This window comes from Patagioenas fasciata, chromosome 1 (assembly GCF_037038585.1).
Source record: "Patagioenas fasciata isolate bPatFas1 chromosome 1, bPatFas1.hap1, whole genome shotgun sequence".
Taxonomy (NCBI): Eukaryota; Metazoa; Chordata; class Aves; order Columbiformes; family Columbidae; genus Patagioenas; species Patagioenas fasciata.
Window position 1 is genome coordinate 177151089 of NC_092520.1, and position 19637 is coordinate 177170725.

General features: G+C 50.6%; 1 protein-coding gene across 2 annotated transcripts; it reads left to right on the forward strand.

Annotated features, from left to right (window-relative positions):
* The first annotated feature begins 11209 nt into the window (after positions 1-11209).
* Positions 11210-19553, forward strand: EIF3D (eukaryotic translation initiation factor 3 subunit D). Of its 2 annotated transcripts, none has more exons than XM_065858821.2 (15): positions 11210-11339; positions 11699-11833; positions 12510-12555; positions 12946-13082; positions 13185-13270; positions 13755-13827; positions 13957-14072; positions 14290-14422; positions 15062-15209; positions 15462-15592; positions 16052-16137; positions 16364-16493; positions 16980-17122; positions 18155-18435; positions 19382-19553. In XM_065858821.2, exons 2-15 carry the CDS (start codon positions 11711-11713, stop codon positions 19393-19395), a joined length of 1647 nt encoding a protein of 548 aa, XP_065714893.1. In that variant the 5' UTR covers positions 11210-11339; positions 11699-11710; the 3' UTR covers positions 19396-19553. The 2 variants fall into 2 exon arrangements, with proteins under 2 accessions (XP_065714893.1, XP_065714901.1); XM_065858829.2 differs by having other exon boundaries at positions 13960-14072.
* The last annotated feature ends 84 nt before the right edge of the window (positions 19554-19637 follow it).

Below are 19637 nucleotides of genomic sequence, written 5' to 3' on the forward strand. Positions count from 1 at the left end.
TCAAACCAGTACAAGAAACCAACCTCCATTTTCTTTATTTCGTGGGTTTTTTTTCAGACTGTTAAAAGGAAAAAAGAAAAAAAGAAAAAAAAAAAAGAGAAAAGGACAAAAAAAAATCCTGGTACATGAAATAAAGATTTTTTTTATATATAATTCAGTCCTCTATGTGGATTTATTGGGGGATTTATTGGGAGGAGTTTTTTCGTTCTGCTGTGCTGGAGGAGTACCTAGAAACCCAGCAAGTCAGCTATTGTGGACAGCTTTGTCCTCTTTGGCAATTCAGCAGACGGTCTTGTTTCAACTGCTCTTTTCAAGTTGGTCTTCCAGATACACAGAGGAAGGACAAGGCAAGAGGAGAGGGCTATGCCACAACTTTTTTTGAAGTAAGTGTGGGTAAACTCCAGTCACATGTGTCAACTTTCTCTGCTGCTCTCCAAAACATCTGCTCCAGCCCCTCTTTAGCCTCCAGCATCGTCCTGCCTGTCCTGTTCCTCCCTGGGTGGTGTTACCACTAGGGACGATGCCCCAGCTCCCACCTGAAGACATTGATGCTCATGGCAGCAAGCTAAGAACTGCTGGCAAGCTCAGAATTTGCACAGGCTTGAGGGCTCAAAAAGGAAAGAGAAAAGAAAGGAGGCCTAATGTTGTTCTGGGCTTTTGTTCAGCCACTCATGGGATTTCTGGTGATTTCCTCAGTAGCTGGGTTGGCATTGGCTGCCTGGTGGAAATGCTCACCACTGGCGCCCAGACTGGGGTTGTTACCCACAGCTGGAGCTGCAGACCCCAAAACAGGTGAGGTGACAGCAGGGCAGCGAGGTGAGAGCCCCACAAAGGGGTCTGGGCTCCCAGTGTGTCCCCTCACCTCGCACTCCATCACCAGCAGCAGGGGTACCACCAACACACCGACATCCCCTTGCCCTCCTCTGGGCTCCTACTTGGTGTGGGACCCTCCATGCCTTTCTGGAGCAGACCAGGATCCCCACTAGATCTCGACAGCACCAGCTCCAAGGGGCAACAGGGAAGGGCAACCACCTGAGTGACAATGCCTCTCTGAAGTGCAGCCAGGGTCTGACCCCTGATTCGTGAGCGAGATCATGAGTTGAACAGGCAGGTGGGACCAAGGGAGTTAATTCAGTGGCAGCAGGGGGGCAGTGGGGTGAGGGCACACTTGGCTTCAGGTGTCCCAGCAGACACCAAGGGGTCTCAGTGCAATGACAGCACCGCAGTCCTCCCCAATGCACTTCGCACAGGTCGATTCTGGTGCTCAGCACCCAGATCTCCCAGATGGCACCTGTGGGGCCCCATTCTGGCCCTCCCCAGCCCTGCTTCCAGCCCAACTTCCTCCAGCTCACTCCTCTCCTTTGTGCCCCCAGTAGCACCCCACACCTATCCCATGCTCCCCCAGCATGCCTGTCAGCACACACATTTTGTGGGACAGCCAGCCAGACGCTTTGCTGTTGAAGTAATTGGGTGCACCTGCTGCCCCATTTCTGCTCCTCCTCCAGGGACCCTTCCTGGGAGCAGCTCGCTGAGAAGGAGGGCGTGAGGAGAGGAGAGGCAGCAAAGCGGGCCAGGCACCAGCTGCGGGGGACGCCGGGGACCTCCCAGCCTCGGCACGTGTGTGTCTAGAACGCAGCCTCCCCTATGCCCCTGTCTAGCTCTCAAAGCCCAGAACCTTCTCAGCCCTTCCTCATCCCCTTGCCTGGCTCTGAAGTCACCACCAGTGCCAGGTGCCCCCACCCAGGCATGGGTGGGGTGACCTGAAGAAACCCTCCTGCATCTTCTCTATCCTCCCTACAATGTTTCCAACCTCAGCCCACTGCAAAGCTGGGAGCTAGAGGGTGCACAGCCCCACTTCCCACACAATGCCCTGTCCTGAGTGGAGGAGGTGCATGGCTCAGATCCCCCCAGCCGCCATCTTCATGAAGTGTTCCTTCCCTGCAGGGTGCAGAGGGTCTTACTTTTTCCTCTCTGCTTCCACGCTTCTCCTTCGGGCTTCTACAGGATGGGGCGATGGTGAGGGAGAGGTAGGGAAACAGCATCGGCCTGATATTATGTGTGGGGAATGCTGCTCAAACGGGGCTAACCTCCATGCCATAATAATTAATACTAATACTCAGCACTTATACAGCACTTTTCATGTTCAAAGCACTTTGCAAACATTAACTAATTAATCTGTCATTTTAAATGATGTCTTAAAGGGGCAGCATTGAAAGCAAAGGGCTTGTGCGTGGGTGGGAGTTCTCATTCCCCCCCTCTCCCAGAGCACATGACCACTTGGGTGCCTGTGAGACCCAAAAATGTTACCCTGTGTCACTCCTGAGCCTCAGTGCCCCCGTGCCACTTGATTGCCTCCCTCAGCACTGGCAGCATGCTCTGGTGGGCCCTGGGTGTACCAAGATGGGCAGGGCACCAGGATCTTCTCCTCCACAGCACTGGGACAGGTGAGGTCCTGGGGATGCTGGAGGCCTCCCATCTTGTGACTGAGAGATGAGTTAAAATACTTGAGTTGGAAAAGTACCCACGCCCCAGTTCCAAGCCCCAGCAGTGTGAGAGAAGAGCCAGCAGCACGGTAGGAGCAGAGATGCAGCAGACAGTGTCTGGTTCGCTGCCTTCAGCCAGGTCCACATCACACCCCAGCCCTGGGACCTCCCTGGGGCCAATGGCCACTCCCTGCTTTCAGGTGCCAGAGGAAAGCAGTGCCCAGATCTGCATGGGGCTGATTTCTGGCAGGCTCCACCCCTCTCCAAATCTGAGGACACACTGCCGAATGCTGGCCAGGGATGGGTGGAAGGCAGGCAGGGTGTCTGCCAGGGAGGGTGCTGCCCAGCTCCCTAGGATGGCTCTGTCAAAGGATGAAGCCCGAGAGGTCATGATCTGCACAAGGGATGCCAGCCAGTTCTGGCAGCGATGCCAAGTCTTCCCTCGCCACGGAGGCAGTGTGGCTGAAGAGGGGGCTACTTTTGGGGGATGGCATGGGGTGAGGGAGCGCTTCCTGTTGAATAATGCCCAGCTCATTGTGCTGGTGGGTCTGCCATTAACGTGTGCTCGCCACTCTGCTGCTGCCTCTCTTGTATGGACCACAGCCAGGGATGGCTGTGTTTGGCTTCCATGGGAGATGCTCTGAGAGCTCCACATGTGGGGAAACCCAGATACTTGGCTATTAAATTAACGCTGGGCATTTAACAGCATCACTGCAATGGTTTAAACACCTAGGAGCGGTAATTAGTAATAATGGTTTGGTGAGGGAGGAAATTAAGACCCAGGTATGGAGCACAGTATTTTTCTCTGCAGATAATTTTTAGTGCCAAATGACTACAGAGAGAGGCCAAGCATCAGACACACAAGCCTACTGTCTTGCTTGCATGTGAGGACTGACACAGGGGGGAAGATAGCCACGTATCTCACCTTTCCAAAGCCAAGCACTGAGGCTGAGGAAGAAGAGAGGCTCAGGAAGGAGAGCTAAGGAAGAAAGGAGGTCTGTGAGGAGGTACAATCAACCCAATGAAAGCCACAGGGTGAGCAAGGCTGGCAAAGGACCAGCCAGATGAATGTCCTGAAGGTCTGTCTGAGGGTAAAGATGGCTCCAGATGACTCATCATCCCTTCCTTGAGTGCCTTCCAGCTGCTGAAGGCTTCCCTCCTCCTCTCCCCAGGCCCTTCTGGACACCCTTTGGAGAGACAGAAAGAAGAGGCAACAGTTTTGGTAGGGAAAGAAAGCAGAGGGAGGGTAGATTTTAAGAGTAGCCAAGCACTTATACTGATTAAAGGGATATGAATTAAATGCCACCAGCCTGAGTTTTCTCATCAAGAGCAGATAACAAGTCATCCCTCTCACTAAGCTGAGGCCTGGAGGCGGACCCCATGGGGGATGCTGCTCCTCACCCAGGTGTGACATTTACAAGAAGCCCTGACCAAACCGAGCACACCAGCACCATGTTCTGATGGCTCTGCAGAGCTCTGGAGTAGCCATGCAGCAAAAATCCCCCACAGAGAGGGGGAGAGCACACACGGACGCGTCCCCAGGACATGAAACAGGTCCTAAAAAGGCCCTTTGTCAGAAATCTGTGCCTACACAGGTATGGCAGACATCTGTGATGTCCCAGTATCCACGGTGGATACCGTGATCCAAAGCCATCAACCACCAGCTGGTAGAAGGGTGCTGGGGACCTGCTGGGCCTGGGGCTGCAGGACCCAACAGGAGGAGCCAGCAACCTGATGGGCCACGCTGCTTCCCAAGGGAACAGCAGCAGGGAGCCAGGGCAGGAGGCTGGTGGTTGGGTGCTCACCCAGCCCTCGTCTTCCCAAGCTGAAAATCCCAGCTTTGACCTGGCTCCAGCAAAGCTGCTGAAGATGTGAACCATTCTGGCAGAGCGTTGTCATTTGTGCCAGTTTTACACCGCAGAGAGGAGTAACGTGCGAATGACGTCAAACCCTTCTGGCCTCATTTCCCTTGCCCTTTATTGAAACCTCCTGGCCTCGCATCCCGGGCGCAGTGTGACAGGGGTGCAATGGTTTGTGTGTGCAATGAAGGCTTGGAGGAGGCGGCCTTGGCGGCTTCCACAGCAGTCAGTTCTTGACATTGCGGAAAATCCACAGCAAAGGGGTCAACTGGCCCAGCATTGGCAGCTTCAACAAAGAGGTCAAGATCCATGAGTATGGGCTGAGTCCCAAAAACAGATCTGCAAGGGCAAAGTGCTGGGCTGGGGAAAGGGTTTTTTGTTGCTGCTGCTCCTTCTGCTGCTCCCGATCCCCTCGGGGATGGAGAAAACAAGGGACTTTGCTCTCCAGGGACCTGTCAATCAGAATCTGCCACCACTGCTTCATTTGCCAAATTTATGCCTGCCAGGAGCACCAGCTTGGCTGCCTGTTCCTGAGCAAGCAGTGCCATCCCGTGGGATGTGCTCGGCACAGCAGCGGAGTCTCACAGCCGCACTGTGCAGGAGCTGGAGCAGCCGCACAGCTCCCACGTTATACGTGGTACTGAGACCCTTACCCAGGGTCCACAGGGGTGGCTGGGGACCATCTCCAGTCTGCCAGGGCTCCTCACTACTTGCTTCCTCTCACTCCCTGCCTCGTTCCAGCAGGAAAGCTTGGAGGGGACACAGTGACGTAACTCACCTGGACATAGGGGTTGTGCTCACTCCTACCCAGGACAGGCTCCAGCCAGCCCAGGGGCAGGCAGGATTTTAGGAGGGGGGAGCAGACAACAAAGCTCTTACTCTGAGCTTCGTGTGGCTGTGAGGTTTGAGGCAGCTTGTCCCAGCAAGCCCCCTGCCATCAGCAAGCCTCCCCACCTCTCCTCCCCTAAATTATGCAGCTCCTCCAGTCTCTGGCTGGTGCTGGACCAGGGATTGTCCAGGAGTATTTAGAGGTCAGATGCTTCATGCTTGCAGAGAACAGGGCAACCCTGTGGAACAGTTTCCACGTCAGGGAGCCCCATGGCTGGTCCCACACCTCCCATCCCTGCTGCTCTCCCCAAGGGCTTGGAACTGCTCTGAGCCCCTCTGGGAAGCCAGCGGCATAGGGCAGATCCCTTCCCAGCCCCAGCTCCTTCCCATCCCCTCCTGCAGAGGCCACAGCAAAGCCTGGCTTCAACCCTGGGAGTTGTGACCTTGGGAACGCCCTCATCCAGAGGGGCAGACGGTGGACAGGGAAAATGAAAGAAAGAAAAACCTTGAGTTCCTGCAGTGGGAGCTTTCTAGAGCAAGGCTGAGAGTGCGCATCCTTCCCGGCTGCCTCAGGTGCCTGACACCCAATGGGGGACATACGCAGCACAGCTTTGCCAGAAGGGACAAAATCACCCGGCTGACTCCTCCAAAGACAGAAGAGAGCAGATGGCGTTGAAATCTGCTCAGGAGGAGAGGAAGGAATAGCCCCAAGGCTCGACTCTCCTTGTACCCCAAGAGGTACATTTGTCCCCATCCAAGCATGTCAGCCATACCAGTCTCTGACTTACTAAGGGACAGGGAAGGCAAAGGCAGCCGCAGGCTTGCTGGACTGCTGCATGTCCCTTGCCCCTGTTCTCTTTTGTGGGGACTTTCCTGAGCGTCCCTGGGAGGGAATCAGCATGTTGTACATAGGTATCATCTGCATTCAGCTCCTTACTGCCTTGATAACAAGGTCTTGCATAAATAGGATTTGACTCTTCTCCCTAGTAGAAATTGCTTGGACTCTCATTCTGCTCCCTGATGTCGTGCTTAGACATCTTTGTCTGGCTGCAGTAAGCTCTCCAGAGGAGGGACCAGCAAAGCAGGAGCACTTGCAGAGCATGTTTAGTACCAGAAGATTCTGATTTTTCACGGATGTTACCGTAACACTGATGATGTTGAAGCAAATAACTGTGGGCACTTCTGTGCTGGGCAAGGGCCCTTGTAAAGAAATCCAATTTTGCCTGTTATTCTGCTCATACACACCAGGATCGTTTTCAGGGCAGTGCAGAATATAACTCAGAACCACATGGCACAGAGCAGCGCTCCCGCAGCTGAAAAGCAAATCACTAGCTCAGCGGTGAGCAGGCACGGTGTGCCTCACACCCTCCATCACCTGGGGCCCCATCCTCTTCCCTGCTGTTGGTCTAGCTGGATCTATGCAGCACTTCCCAGATGCAGTGGCCATGGCCTGCTTCTACCTCTGTTGACACAGGTCCCCATCACCATAATAGCTTGTATCTCCAATGTATTTCTCCTCCATTGAGGCAGGGAAGTGTTGAACCTCCCTGCACAGCATGGAGGTGCCAAACTCCCACTGGGGTAGCTTACCGGGGTGGCTCAGAGGACAGCAGTAAGGCAGAGGTTTGCAGCTCAGCCTGTGGACTCCCAAGCTCATACCCCAGCCACTGCACCAGCCTTCCTTCTGCAGGCTTGGAGCCAGCAGGGACGCTGCCGGCGCCAGCTGCTCTAATTGAGCTTTGTAGAATAAACTTGTGGAATTAGCCTGTTGGCTGCTGGGATAAAATCCAGCGCTGAGTGCAGATCAAAGGAGGTAATCTTGCTGACAGTTTGCAGGGAGACAGCTGGGCTCAGGCTCCTTCCACAGCTCTGGAAAGGACAGTGTTCAGCAGTCAAGGATGAGGACGGAGCGTGATACATGCTGCCTCTTTGATGATGCATGTGGTCTGGTCCCTGGTGGTCAAAAATACAGAAGCCTTGGGAGAAACCTGACACTGATGATAAAAGTGGTCAAAGCCAGGCAAGAGACAGCACAAATTCAGAGAAAGACAACTTTTGGGTGCGCCAAAAATCTGTGGCTTTCCCTGGTAGCATGGAAGGAACAGATAATGCAAGGCCAGGCTCTGAGCCTGGTCTACAGAAGCAACATGGTTTAAGAAGGGGAAGCCTGTCCTTGCCAGGCTTCTGTCTGTCCTTGAGGGTGAGAGTCAGGCCCAGCAGCCATGGGGAGAGCTCAGCATGGCAGGAGGAGGATGAGGGAGAAAGCCTCGCAGTGAAAGCACTATCTGCTACCGCAAATAATATACTCAGCACATTCCCTGCATGAACCGTACTGTGCGGACATGGCTGGTCTAAACACATGCAGCAAATCTGCCAGGTGCCACCTGCTTCCAGCCCCAGTAGATCGCACAGACAGCAAATTAAAAATCAGATTCACAGCATGTGCACAGTGAAGTTGCTTTATGGTTCATTTTCCAGGGTTCCTGAAAAACCAGTCACACATTTCACAAAAAAAAATTGCAAGCAACTGCCACTCAAGGAGGAAGGTTTATAGTTCAGCTGCCAGGGTGCCTGGGAGAAGGATGAAGGTGCTGGAAAAGAGGTCATGCATTGCAGTGAAGCACCTGGTCTGGGAGAACAGCAGACTGAGAAGGCAGAGAAAAGTGCAACAGGAATGACAGGATGCAAAGAGGAAGGCCAGGGAAGGACAGAGGCATTCCCAGCCTGTGAACACTGGCCTGTGGCAGGAGCCAGTTCATGTACAGCCAAGGCTGGTTGCAGTGAGAGCCCAGGAGCCAGCAGTGAGTTTTACTGCTTTAAAGATGATGACAATGACTTCAGAAGAAAAGTCAGAGCCGAAGAGGTGTGTAGACCGCAGGCTTCTTGGCAGACAGAAGGAGTTCAAGCTGAAGACTGTTTCCCTTGATTTCTGGGTTCGTCAAAAAACACAGGGCAGTGGAGACTAAGGATATGGCACAAGCATACAGTGTGCTTGTTGTTCAGAGAGGAAAAAGAACCCAGACGGATATTTTTGGTGCATTTGTTATAAGAATGAGAAAAGGAACTACTGCAAAATAGTGTTTTAATGTGAACATTAGTCTTCCGATCCTCAACTGCCTGTTTGAGTGGAAGTGCAGTCACACAAGCTGGAAAGCAACCCCTGTCTTAAGGCTTTTCAAGGCATCTTCAGTCAAGGCAGAGGTGATCTATTTTCTAGGAAAGACCCCTAATATATTGGATGCTTGGACTTGCTTCCCTTCATTTAAACCTGGGAAACCTCTGGTGACACTGCCTGAGCTGCACATTGTCCTCCCTCAGCAGGAGGAGTCTGCTGCTCAATGCAGAGCCAGCGACAGGTCTCCAATGAGCCTCGAACCACGATGAAGGCTGACGGTGGTGATGGCTTTGGACGGCAACAGCCAGAGTGTTGGAATGAGCCCCTCTTTTACAGATCTGCTAATCCCAGCACTGAGTCCAAAAACTGAAAAGCAGGAGACAAGAACAGAAAACCAGATGGGAGCAATTTATCCCGGCTGTTCTCATGAGCATCTTCCAGGGAATAGTGATTAGCCTTATTAACTGAATAAGTGATTAATTAACTGATGAACTGAAATTATGGATCAAATGATCGCAAGCAAGTGCATTTTGAGTGTTTTTCCAGGAAGCGACGTATCTCGTGCATTTAAGTAAAGCAAGAGGCTGGACGGTGAACCATTTGTGGCAGTGGTGCTGGGGTCAGCACGACAGGAAAGGCACTGGTAGCTGCAGGACCATGGCAAAGGAGATGGGAGGTGCAGTGCCTGGTACAAAGCCGAGAGCAAGACAGACCCACTCCCTCCTCTCTCCTGGTAAATCTGACCTACATGCGGTAACAAATCTCACCCACTCCAAGAATGGATCTTTTTCTTAGAACCTTTCTTCCCCTTCATAAGGAACTGGAAAGTTATGGCTGTGCCCAGAGGAGCATTTATCTTGCACGCTCTTCTCCTCCGACCCATGCCTGTACCCAAGTCTGTCCCCTGAAAACATTGTTCACTGGGCTAAGCCCAAACTGCACGGGATCTGTTGTTTCTGGGAGACAGCAGCAGCTTTACACTCTCTTATAAGCACGTCCCACAGGCTCAGGAGTGGAGGCCGTGGAAAGGAAGGGATTTTGGTTTATCAGTCTATTTGTTATTGCTTTTCTTCCTTCATTCCCAAGTCCAGTTTTCTCTTGATTATTTCTCACTCTTTTTATCACCATCTCCCAAGCAGTTAGTCCCTCTGAGCCTGTTCAGTCCATTTCTCCAGCTCGGGAGGGTGAGGGATGGGTCCTGCGGGGGTGACCTGGAGCTGGGATTGCCCCAAGCCACCGACAGCACCCAGCGAGGCAGTTCCAGCAATAACACTGTTTGTCTCCAGAAAGCCTGTTTAGGTGAGACAGTTACAAATCGTATTTTATAAACTGGATTTCTGTAAGTGGATTTTTTTTTTCACTAGTGAGGAAAAGTGCTTTAATAATCTCACTTCTGATTAATGGCAGGGTGTCTTGGCAAAGCAAGAGACTGCTGCAGCTTCAGTTCTTTCACAAGTGGTAAATAAAGGAGAAAATGCACACACCTCTGCCTGGAAAATATTGATCTAGGCTCTTCTTAAGTAAAAGATACCCAGTAAAATTCTCTTAACAGTTAGGTTTTAGCCTGTGAGTTGAGGAGATCTGTAAAGTGGATCCTGCTCTTTCAAGGGGTAGAGAAAATTTCAATCACTCTGGCATGTGAACATCTGAGATTTAACGATTTATTGCCCTCGTGCCCTGAAACACTATCCCAATTACAGAGGCAGGGATCTGAGGTGCATGCTGTATTAAATGACCAGTTCACAGTCTCCTAGAGGGGCTGTAGGGCTGAGTCTGAACTTCCAGCCCTCGATCTCCTCTCCAGCAGGTCAGGGGAAGCCATTGGGGACAACACAAAACCTTCAAGCACCACATTGTGAACGCAGCAAGGGCAAGGGCAATTCCCATTCTTCACAAATCAAGTGTTTTGTAATAACCTCTAAAACACAAAATGGTTGAATGATCACACAACTACAACATGAAACCATTGCATAGTTCAGAATATATCTTTTATTTCAAGAGGTTGTGTGTGTGAGAAAATTAAGAGGCGCAGCAATAAGTCCTGTTTACTGTCCTGACATGTGACTTTATTGATACACTTCTTGTCCAGAGCCCTGTAAGTCTGTCTCTATCAAAGTCATAAGTCTCCATTTTATCTGTGAAAACAGTAATTTACCTACTAGACTTCACAATAATTCCATCTCATGTCTGTAGAACAACCTCGCACAACCAGATGGGCAGTTGCATTTCTTAATTTGACTGAGGATCAGTATTATTCCAATACATGTCATTAGGCCAGATAATTTGAATTCTAGTTCTTCTAAAGGAAAAAAAAAAATATATATATATTTTTCTGATTGGGCAGTCCCTTGTGTGGTCACGTAGCCCAAGTTATCTTTGTGAGATTAAAGGATAAACAGGAAGTTTATTAGACAATTCATCCCATCCTGCTGCTATCAGGCGAGCCTGTTACACCAAGACTATTCCCAGTACACATTTTCCTACAGCAGGCTTCAGTACCTCTGCTATGTTACATATTTCTAGGAGCTTTAACCACCATTACTGCTGGAAAAGATGTTTCCGTGACCTCGCCATGGTTTGTTTAAACCGCCAGGCTCCGCTGGGCTCTCAGCACACGCACAAAACGAGGTTTTCTTCCCCTTTATAACAGTCGGGTACGAATCCAACGGCTCCATCATGCATCACCTCCGGCTTTTCTACTTAAAAGCCAAACCCAGGCTTTTTAATCGATAGGGCAAATTTACCATCGTTAACACCACCCTCTTCCCACTCCTATGCGTTTTCGTTAATTAAGCGCTCATTAGTTAGAAGTGAGCGAGACTTCTGCGACGTACTCCTGGCAGAGGCACTTTACGGCTGCCGCACTCCGCTCCTCCGCCGCGCTCTCTTTTTTTTTTTTTTTTTTTTTTAAATTTTTACGACAGTGGCGCTGCCGTCGCGCGGCGCTGACGCAAAAGGCGCACGCCGCGGCTGAGCGCGGCCTGCTTCCTTGCCCGTCGCCGTCGCATCCGCCGCCGCATCCGCCGCCATCGGGGCCGTGACGGGGCCGCGCAGGTGAGCGAGGCACCGGGGCCGGCCCTGGGTCCTACCGGTATCCGCCCGCTGGCATCGGGACCTCGGCCCCGCCCCGGCGCGGCCACCGGTTCCGGTGGGGGCCGGGACCCCGCCCCTCCCCCTGCACGCTCACACGGTGGCCGGGACGCCCCGTCCCACACCGACAGCTCCTCTGGGTGCGGGCCCGGCTGGCGGACGTGGCGTCTCCGCCCTCCCCTCACGGTGGCTCTGCGGCCCGGCCTGTACCCGCGGTCAAGGCCGCTCTTCCCGGTGCCCACCGCAGTCGCGACGCGCCCGGGGCTCACCGGGCGGCAGCTGAGGGTGTGTTGGTGTTTTGGTTTTTTTTTCCTTCTTTCTAGAATTTAAAAAAAATGGCGAAGTTTGTGACACCTGTGATCCAGGACAACCCCTCTGGCTGGGGCCCCTGTGCCGTGCCGGAGCAGTTCCGGGACATGCCATACCAGCCCTTCAGCAAAGGAGACCGTCTGGGAAAGGTACCTGGGCCTACCGCAGCGCCTCGAGATGCAGCTGAACGGGACCTGGGCACCTTCTGGCATCCCACCTGTGCCTACTGCTGCCACGTTTCGCTTCTTACTGCCATGGCTGCTTTTCTGACCCCCCTCTGCAATACATCCTTACACTTTGCACAGCTGGGGAGACCTTATTGTGGCCTCTCAGTACTTAAAATGGGCCTTTAAGAAAGATGGGGACAGACTTTTTAGCAGGGCCTGTTAGGATAGGACAAGGGGTCATGGTTTTAAACTAAAGGAGGGGAGATCCAGGCTGGATGTGAGGAAGGAATTTTTTACAATGAGGGTGGTGAAACACTGGCACAGGTTGTCCAGAGAGGTGGTGGATGCCCCATCCCTGGAGACATTCAAGGCCAGGGTGGATGGAGTTCTGAGCAACGTGATCTAGTTGAAGATGTCCCCGCTCATTGCAGGGGGTTGGACTAGATGAGCTTTGAAGGTGTCTTCCAACCCAAACTGTTCTATGATTCTGTGAACAATTTTCAGGGCTGGCAAGTGGAGGTGGAAGTTGAAAGATTAGTTCTGGAGCATACAGCCCTGTTTGCTTCTGCTGCTTGAAGTCCTGCATATAGAAAGTCAGAGGTGGGGGGAAATGTCATGTTAATACTCGCTTACTTTGACTGTTTATGCTTGTCCTTAGGTGGCTGATTGGACAGGAGCCACGTATCAGGATAAACGATACACAAGTACGTGTTGTCTGATGGCTGCTCATTTCCTACAAAGTTTTCTTCAGGCGTCATTCCTGCTTTCATGTCTCACACCCGCTCTGGCGGTTACCTGCACACCTCAGCAAGGGACGCTGCTTAAATTAAGAAGCGTGTCTCACCCTGGGTAGAGCTCCGTGGGGCTCTCCCTGTCCTTAGGGCTTACTCCAGATTTTTGTATTGGCTCACAACTGGGGCTTCTCAGGGAGGCTTGGAGCAGGGCAGAACCATGCTGGTATAAATGCAGGAGTCCTAATTCGTGCATCAGACTTAGGTGAAGGCATTTGGAATTTTGGGAGAAAAAGGGGCAAAATGCCAGGCTTTTTTTTTTGGCTAGAAGCTTGGTGTCAAGATGAGTTGTTTTATTTCCAGACAAGTACTCATCGCAGTTTGGTGGCGGAAGCCAATATGCGTATTTCCATGAGGAGGATGAGACCAGCTTCCAGCTGGTGGATACAGCACGAACACAGAAAACAGCGTACCAGAGGAATCGTATGCGATTTGCACAGGTAACGTGCGTTTTCAGAAACAGGCTCAGAGGAGAGCTTTGGCGACACAGAATTATTTTGCAACTGACATCCTTTGAATTTTCCTTTCCTTTGTTCCTGCAGAGGAACCTTCGCAGAGACAAGGACCGTCGGAACATGCTGCAGTTCAGCATGCAGACTCTGCCAAAGAGCGCCAAGCAGAAGGAGAGGTGAGGTCTCAGATACAAGCATATTGTACTTGGGTTGGAGTGTGAAAACATATTGCTGATGAATTTTTGAAGTTACTGTAACAGAGCTCACTAGAGCTAACAGCAGAGAAGAATTTCAAGTCCAAAGTTTTGCTGATGTCATTGGTAGTTATAAGCATGGGTTTCAAACAGCTACTGAAGAATTTAGAAGGATTTTTGAATCACGTTTAGAAAGTTAACATGATATTTTAAAGCAGAGCGTACCCTTTCTGAAAACTGCGTTGTGGTCTTTGGAGGTGAAAATATTTAAAGAGGTTCTCAGAGTAAAGAACATAACTTTTAGTGCCTCATGCATCTGGGTCAACAGGCAGCTCAGCAAATGTTTAGTGGCTTGGTGTCTGAAGGCACTACTCTTCTGGTGGTAATTGGGAAAGCACAGGAATGGTTGTGGCATGTAGGAATCTAGAACTTCCTTTCATGGCTTTTCTGATATTTGACATTTTAGGGATCGTTTGCGCCTGCAAAAGAAGTTCCAGAAGCAGTTTGGAGTGAGGCAGAAATGGGACCAAAAATCACAGGTAAACTAGCAAGCTTTCTGCCCCGTGTATTGGTTTGGTTTCTCTGGCTGCATTCCCAGAGCAGCTTCTCTTGCACAAATCCTGATGTCTCTGTTTCTCTCTCTTTCCCTGCTACCTCTGACCGCACAGCAGAAGCCTCGTGACTCCTCTGTTGAAGTTCGCAGCGATTGGGAGGTGAAAGAAGAGATGGATTTCCCTCGGCTGATGAAGATGCGCTACCTGGAGGTGTCAGAGCCACAAGACATGTGAGTTCCTAAAGCAGCTGTGTTCTTGCTGCCTGAACTGACTGGATTTCTGGAAAGCAGGAGGACAAAGGGTCTCCTGACCTGGTCCCAGTATTCGCATGGGGTGCCCAAAGCAGGGGGAGGCAATGGAACACCCAGCAGGCCCCTCAGTCCTGTGTGGTTTGTGGATGGTGTTATGTGCAGGGGGGTTATCCAGATGATCCTCTTACCTCTGCAGAGAGTGCTGTGGAGCTCTGGAATACTATGACAAAGCATTCGACCGCATTACAACAAGGAATGAGAAGCTGCTGAGGAGCATTAAGCGCATCTTCCATACCGTCACTACTACTGATGACCCCGTTATCCGAAAGGTGTGTTTACTAATTTGTAAAACCCAGTAGTGTGTTTCTCAGCGTGTGCTCTTGTAAGAGACCTGCTGTCTTGTTCAGACCAAAGTTGAAAGGTGGATGAAAAAAAAATCCAGATTCTTAAGCTTGCAAAGAACAGAAACAACAACAAAAATATTGGCTGGTATCATCATTTTTCTTAGGTCCAAAGCAGAGCTAGCTGCACAACTAGGAATACTGGGGCCAAGGAAAAGCTGTAATTCTAGAAAGGCAAGCAGACCAGTACTTGACCTATGTTGGGAAAGAAACTTCCATGTCAGAGAACTGGTTCTTGAGGTTTCTGCTTTTGGAGATGAGGAAGGCTTGGACATTATCTCCCTGATTTGATCAGCAGTAAAGAGCCCCATCTTTTCCCAACAGAATTCTTATTTTGTAGTGGGTTTCTTATTTTTCCCTTGTTTGGGTTAGGCTGGACCTGGATTGCTGGGTAGCATCTTGTGCTTTGTCTAGCAGTTGATGATGTGCCTAGCAGTCCAGTTTCCTCAGCGTGGGAGAAGAAATTCATGATGGGGTTTGCTAACACTTCTGATCCTGGTTGGAGAAGTGGAGGGGTGTTGGTTCTTGTTGCCGAAACACAGTTCTCTTCTGCTCCTGTACCCATAGCTGGCCAAGACCCAAGGGAATGTGTTTGCCACAGATGCCATCCTAGCCACACTGATGAGCTGCACTCGCTCTGTCTATTCCTGGGACATCATTGTCCAGAGAGTTGGATCCAAGCTTTTCTTTGACAAGAGGGACAACTCAGATTTTGGTAAGGAAAAGGCCTGAAAGAAGTTTCTGTTACAGTACCTAAAGGGTCTGATTTTCTTTATGCCTTTTTTGGGTTAATTCTATGGCTCGGTGTCCAAACTGAGACGCCTGGAACAACCTGATTACCGCAGTACGCTTGGTAGCTGTGGGGGTAACTTCACTACTGATCTGCTCTAGTGTGGGATGAGAGACTCACTGAAGCTGATGTAGTTACTCCTCAAGTGCAACCACTTGTGTCTGGTTTTATTCCCAGACCTCCTGACAGTGAGTGAAACAGCCAATGAACCACCACAGGAAGAGGGCAACTCTTTGAATTCTCCACGCAACCTTGCCATGGAAGCTACCTACATCAATCATAACTTCTCCCAGCAGTGCCTGAGGATGGTAAGGTTGAGCACTGCTAGGTGGTGGGGTCTGTGTTTTCAAGAGCCTCAAGAAGAGACTTCACTAGGGCTGGTTTAATGCAGCACAGAAGTATTTTAATTGGCAGAGGTACTTCACACTCAAGTTCTTTCAGTTTTGAAAGAGATGGGATTACTTCTGGTGAGCAGTGTGACTTTGTTGTAGAAAGATTTTCGCTTTTATTTCACAAAGCGGAAATTCCACTCCCACTGGTGAAGCAGGCAGGCTTCTGAGTATGCTTAGTGAAGCTGAAGTGCCACTAGAAGTAATGCTTTCAGCGAAGTGACTAATGTGAAGAGGAATCTTCCTGTCAGCTGTCTTAATATTCCAGTTTTTCTATATAAGGGAAATTAACTACCGTTGCTATAATGTTTATCCAGTAGGGAAGAGATCTCTCGTTTTTTTTTCTTTCCTAACATGTCCTTCTGTTTTCTTCTGCAGGGAAAGGAGAAATACAAGTTTCCCAACCCAAACCCATTTGTGGAGGATGACATGGATAAAAACGAAGTAGCCTCTGTTGCATATAGGTATGTCGATCTCTCTGATGCCTGGGTTTGGCAAGGGGGCAGGATGTCGGTGCAATACGAGGCAAAAAAAGTCAGGAGTGTTACTGGTAGAAGCTTTACCATTAAAGAGATTCCTGGATGTCCTCGTAGTGAAGAGGTAGAGGGGGAAGGGATTTTGCTGAATAGTTGGTGTGGATCTGAAAGAGAAGAAGGGTCAGAAATAACCTGCTGGATTCTTTTTTGGCAGGTACCGAAGGTGGAAGCTGGGAGACGATATAGATCTCATTGTCCGCTGTGAGCATGATGGCGTGATGACAGGAGCTAATGGCGAAGTGTCTTTCATCAACATCAAAACGCTGAACGAGTGGGATTCCAGGGTGAGGAAGAACGAGATCCCAAAGCTAGCTCTTACTGCTTCACTGCTGCCTGACATGCCAGGTACAGCTGGCAAGATGAGACAAACATCTGATCTGTTCCCCTCGTGGTTACATCCCACTGAAGGCCCGTAACTTCAGTGGACAAGCAGTGCTGGTGGGATTCTCCCTCAGATGCGAGGTAGCTGGTTTGAATCCTCTTGTCCCTAGCTGTCTGGCACAGTGGCCAGTCTTTTCCCCTGCTTCCCTCATGAATGCTTCCCTCACAAACTTCCCTTCCTGACCAGTGCCACAAATATTGGCCGGTCCCTGCTGGTTGCTTTTCCCCTTTTCCAGTGCAGGGGCTTTCCCTGTAGGTTGCTGTTCGCATTTCCTAGGTCAGTTATCCTAAGATAGACAGAAGAAACTTCCCTACGTATTGTCAAGGTGGCTGAAGAGCTGACTTCTGCTGGCTTGTTGGGGTGACCCTGGTTTTGATTCTCCTCTCAGTACTGCAATGGAGTAGACTGGCGCCAGAAGCTTGACTCTCAGAGAGGAGCTGTGATTGCCACAGAGCTGAAAAACAACAGCTACAAATTAGCCCGCTGGACATGTTGTGCGCTGCTGGCTGGATCAGAATATCTTAAACTCGGGTAAGATGGGGTTTTCACACCAGACGTATTTCAGGTGTGTTTCTCATGATTTAGCCCAGTTAGTGTCAAAGTGAACCATGTGTAGAATAAAAAAATCATAAAATCACCCCACATTTGGAGTGGCAAAGAGGAGAAAGCTTGTGGTGAGCCCACCAGCCTTGATGTAAGGTGCTTCCCCTCAGCATCTGGCTGATGTTCCCTCCACTGTGACTGACCTTGTGACACCTCACATGCATGACAGGCAGGGGGCCCCAGTGGTTCTCAGCCTGTTTGCCGACAAGGGAAATAAATGCAGTGACTGTGCTACCTGTCAGGGATTTGATTGAGATCCTCAGTTCTCCATTGATGAGAAATAGTGTGGAGGGAGTAGTATCACCACAGCCCATTCCACACTGTCAGCTTAAAATCGGTTGAATCTGTGCCCCACTGTGGATGACCCGGGTGAACTGCCTTGTGCGCTGGCTGCTGCCAGGTGTCCCATTTCCCAGGCATCCTGGGTTTCCTGTGGTTTCCTTGCGCAGCACCAGCACAGAGCTGGCGAATCCCTTAGTTAAGACTCCCATTGGTAGCTCTCACAGCAGATGACATGGCTGATTATATATAATAAATATGTATATATAATTCTATGTATATTTCTGTACAAAATATTGATCTTTTTTTGCTGTGGATGGTGAACAAGAGGCATTTGCTAACTTGGTTCTGCAATCCTAGGATCCATCCTCAGATACAGGACTGATGCATTTGCATCTGTTTAAGTCCAATCTCCCCTCTGATTGTGCTGTTGACTAATTTTTATCTGTGGGACTAATTCTTCTCTGTCTTTTGTACAAACCCATATGCTTCAGGGTAGTGGTGTGTTACTGATTGACAGCTCATAGCCAGGAGATCCTCTTAGCGTTCAGTGTTAGAGTATTAGGATTTTTCCACCCAGAAAACAAGACCAGAGTGATCACAGTACTTTTCTTGGTGTCACTCTTCTGCTGGTTGGACTTAATTTCCTGATATCCTTCTGGCTTCTTCCTGACCCCATAGGTACGTGTCCCGTTACCACGTGAAGGATTCTTCCCGCCACGTGATCCTGGGCACGCAGCAGTTCAAGCCAAATGAGTTCGCCAGTCAGATCAACCTTAGCATTGAGAACGCCTGGGGCATCCTGCGCTGTGTCATCGACATCTGCATGAAACTGGAGGAGGGGAAGTACCTTATCCTCAAGGACCCCAATAAGCAGGTGATCCGGATCTACAGCTTGCCTGACGGCACCTTCAGCTCTGATGAGGATGAGGAGGATGAGGAGGAAGAAGAGGAGGAAGAAGGTTTGTAGTGTACTCAGTTTATGCTTTTAAGTGGTCTGCTGGTCTGGAGCTATGGTAGAAACCAGAGTAAAACAGTGAGATCTGAGTAGCTCAGTGACGGGAGGAATGAGGCTGGAGAATATGTGGTCCCGGGGATGGGCCTCGGCAGTGGAAAAGGTGTGTGTGAGTGACATTGGGAGTGCTCAGTTGCTACCAAAGTGTGAGTTGTGCCTCTGTATGGATACTGGGCAAGGACTGGTTTTAGCAGGGTGAGGAAGGCGAGACAGGTGCAGAGCACTGACTGGGAAAGTGGAGCTTGCCAAGGAGACTCATTCAGCAGACCCTGGATTTGGGGGGATAGGTGCTGGTTTCAGTTGGTACTAGGATGTTTTTTTACTACAGTGGTAGAAATCGGAGTGACTACAAGTTGACACATTTAAAACGCGTGGTGACTGATGGAGGTGACTCAGTGGAGGCTTTCAGAAAGTGAACGCTGGAGTTGTGCAGTCACTAGTGGGTCAGTCTGGGTGTTTTGGGGGATCCGTGGTGCCGCAGAGGGCAGCTGCACCCTTGCCTAGAACAGTCTGTGATCCCCGATGTGTGATCTGTGTGTGGCTCTGTTGACATTGGGGAAATATTTGACCTGGGACTCTTGTGATATGACAGATTTCTTACAGCTTTTTTCTTTTTAGGCTGTGAACTAAGCCTGACTGCTCTAAGTTTTACTATGGGAATTGTAGGTCACTGTAATTTGCTCAAGCATGTGAAGTTTGTAATTCGAAATGACGTGTGTGTGTCTGGGCTGAGGGACAGGGGTGCAGGGGAGGTGGGGACAGGCACACGGAGGTGGGATTAATCACCCCAAGTCTCAGACTTGTTCTTTGTGGCATTTGCTGGAGAGAGGCGTTTGGTTTGGTTTTCTCACCCCAGCTGCACTCACTTCATTGCTGTTTCTCTTCTCTTTCAGAGGAAGAGAGCTGAGCCCTGGTCTGGTCTGCGGGGGCTGCCGTGTCCGGGCCCCCCAGCGTCTCCCTGCCGGTGCTGTTTTGGGCAGTGGCTGCGCCGTGTGGCCCCGGCCCTTGTGTTCTGAAAGTGCATCAGGAAGGAGGAGGAAGCGCAATAAAGTTTCTGTTCAGTGACGCTGTGTTCTGCGTGCCTGGGTTGGGGGACCCTCCCCCGGCGGCTGGGGGAGGAGCGGCGGGGGCGGGATCCGGGGCGGGGCC

What these genes read in the sequence shown, in the direction of transcription:
- EIF3D (XM_065858821.2), top strand. Translation starts at nt 11,711, where the DNA reads ATGGCGAAGTTTGTGACACCTGTGATCCAGGACAACCCCTCTGGCTGG. An exon ending in AAGGAGACCGTCTGGGAAAG is followed by an intron (nt 11,834 to 12,509) that starts GTACCTGGGCCT and finishes GCTTGTCCTTAG; the next exon opens with GTGGCTGATTGGACAGGAGC. An exon ending in ATCGTATGCGATTTGCACAG is followed by an intron (nt 13,083 to 13,184) that starts GTAACGTGCGTT and finishes TTGTTCCTGCAG; the next exon opens with AGGAACCTTCGCAGAGACAA.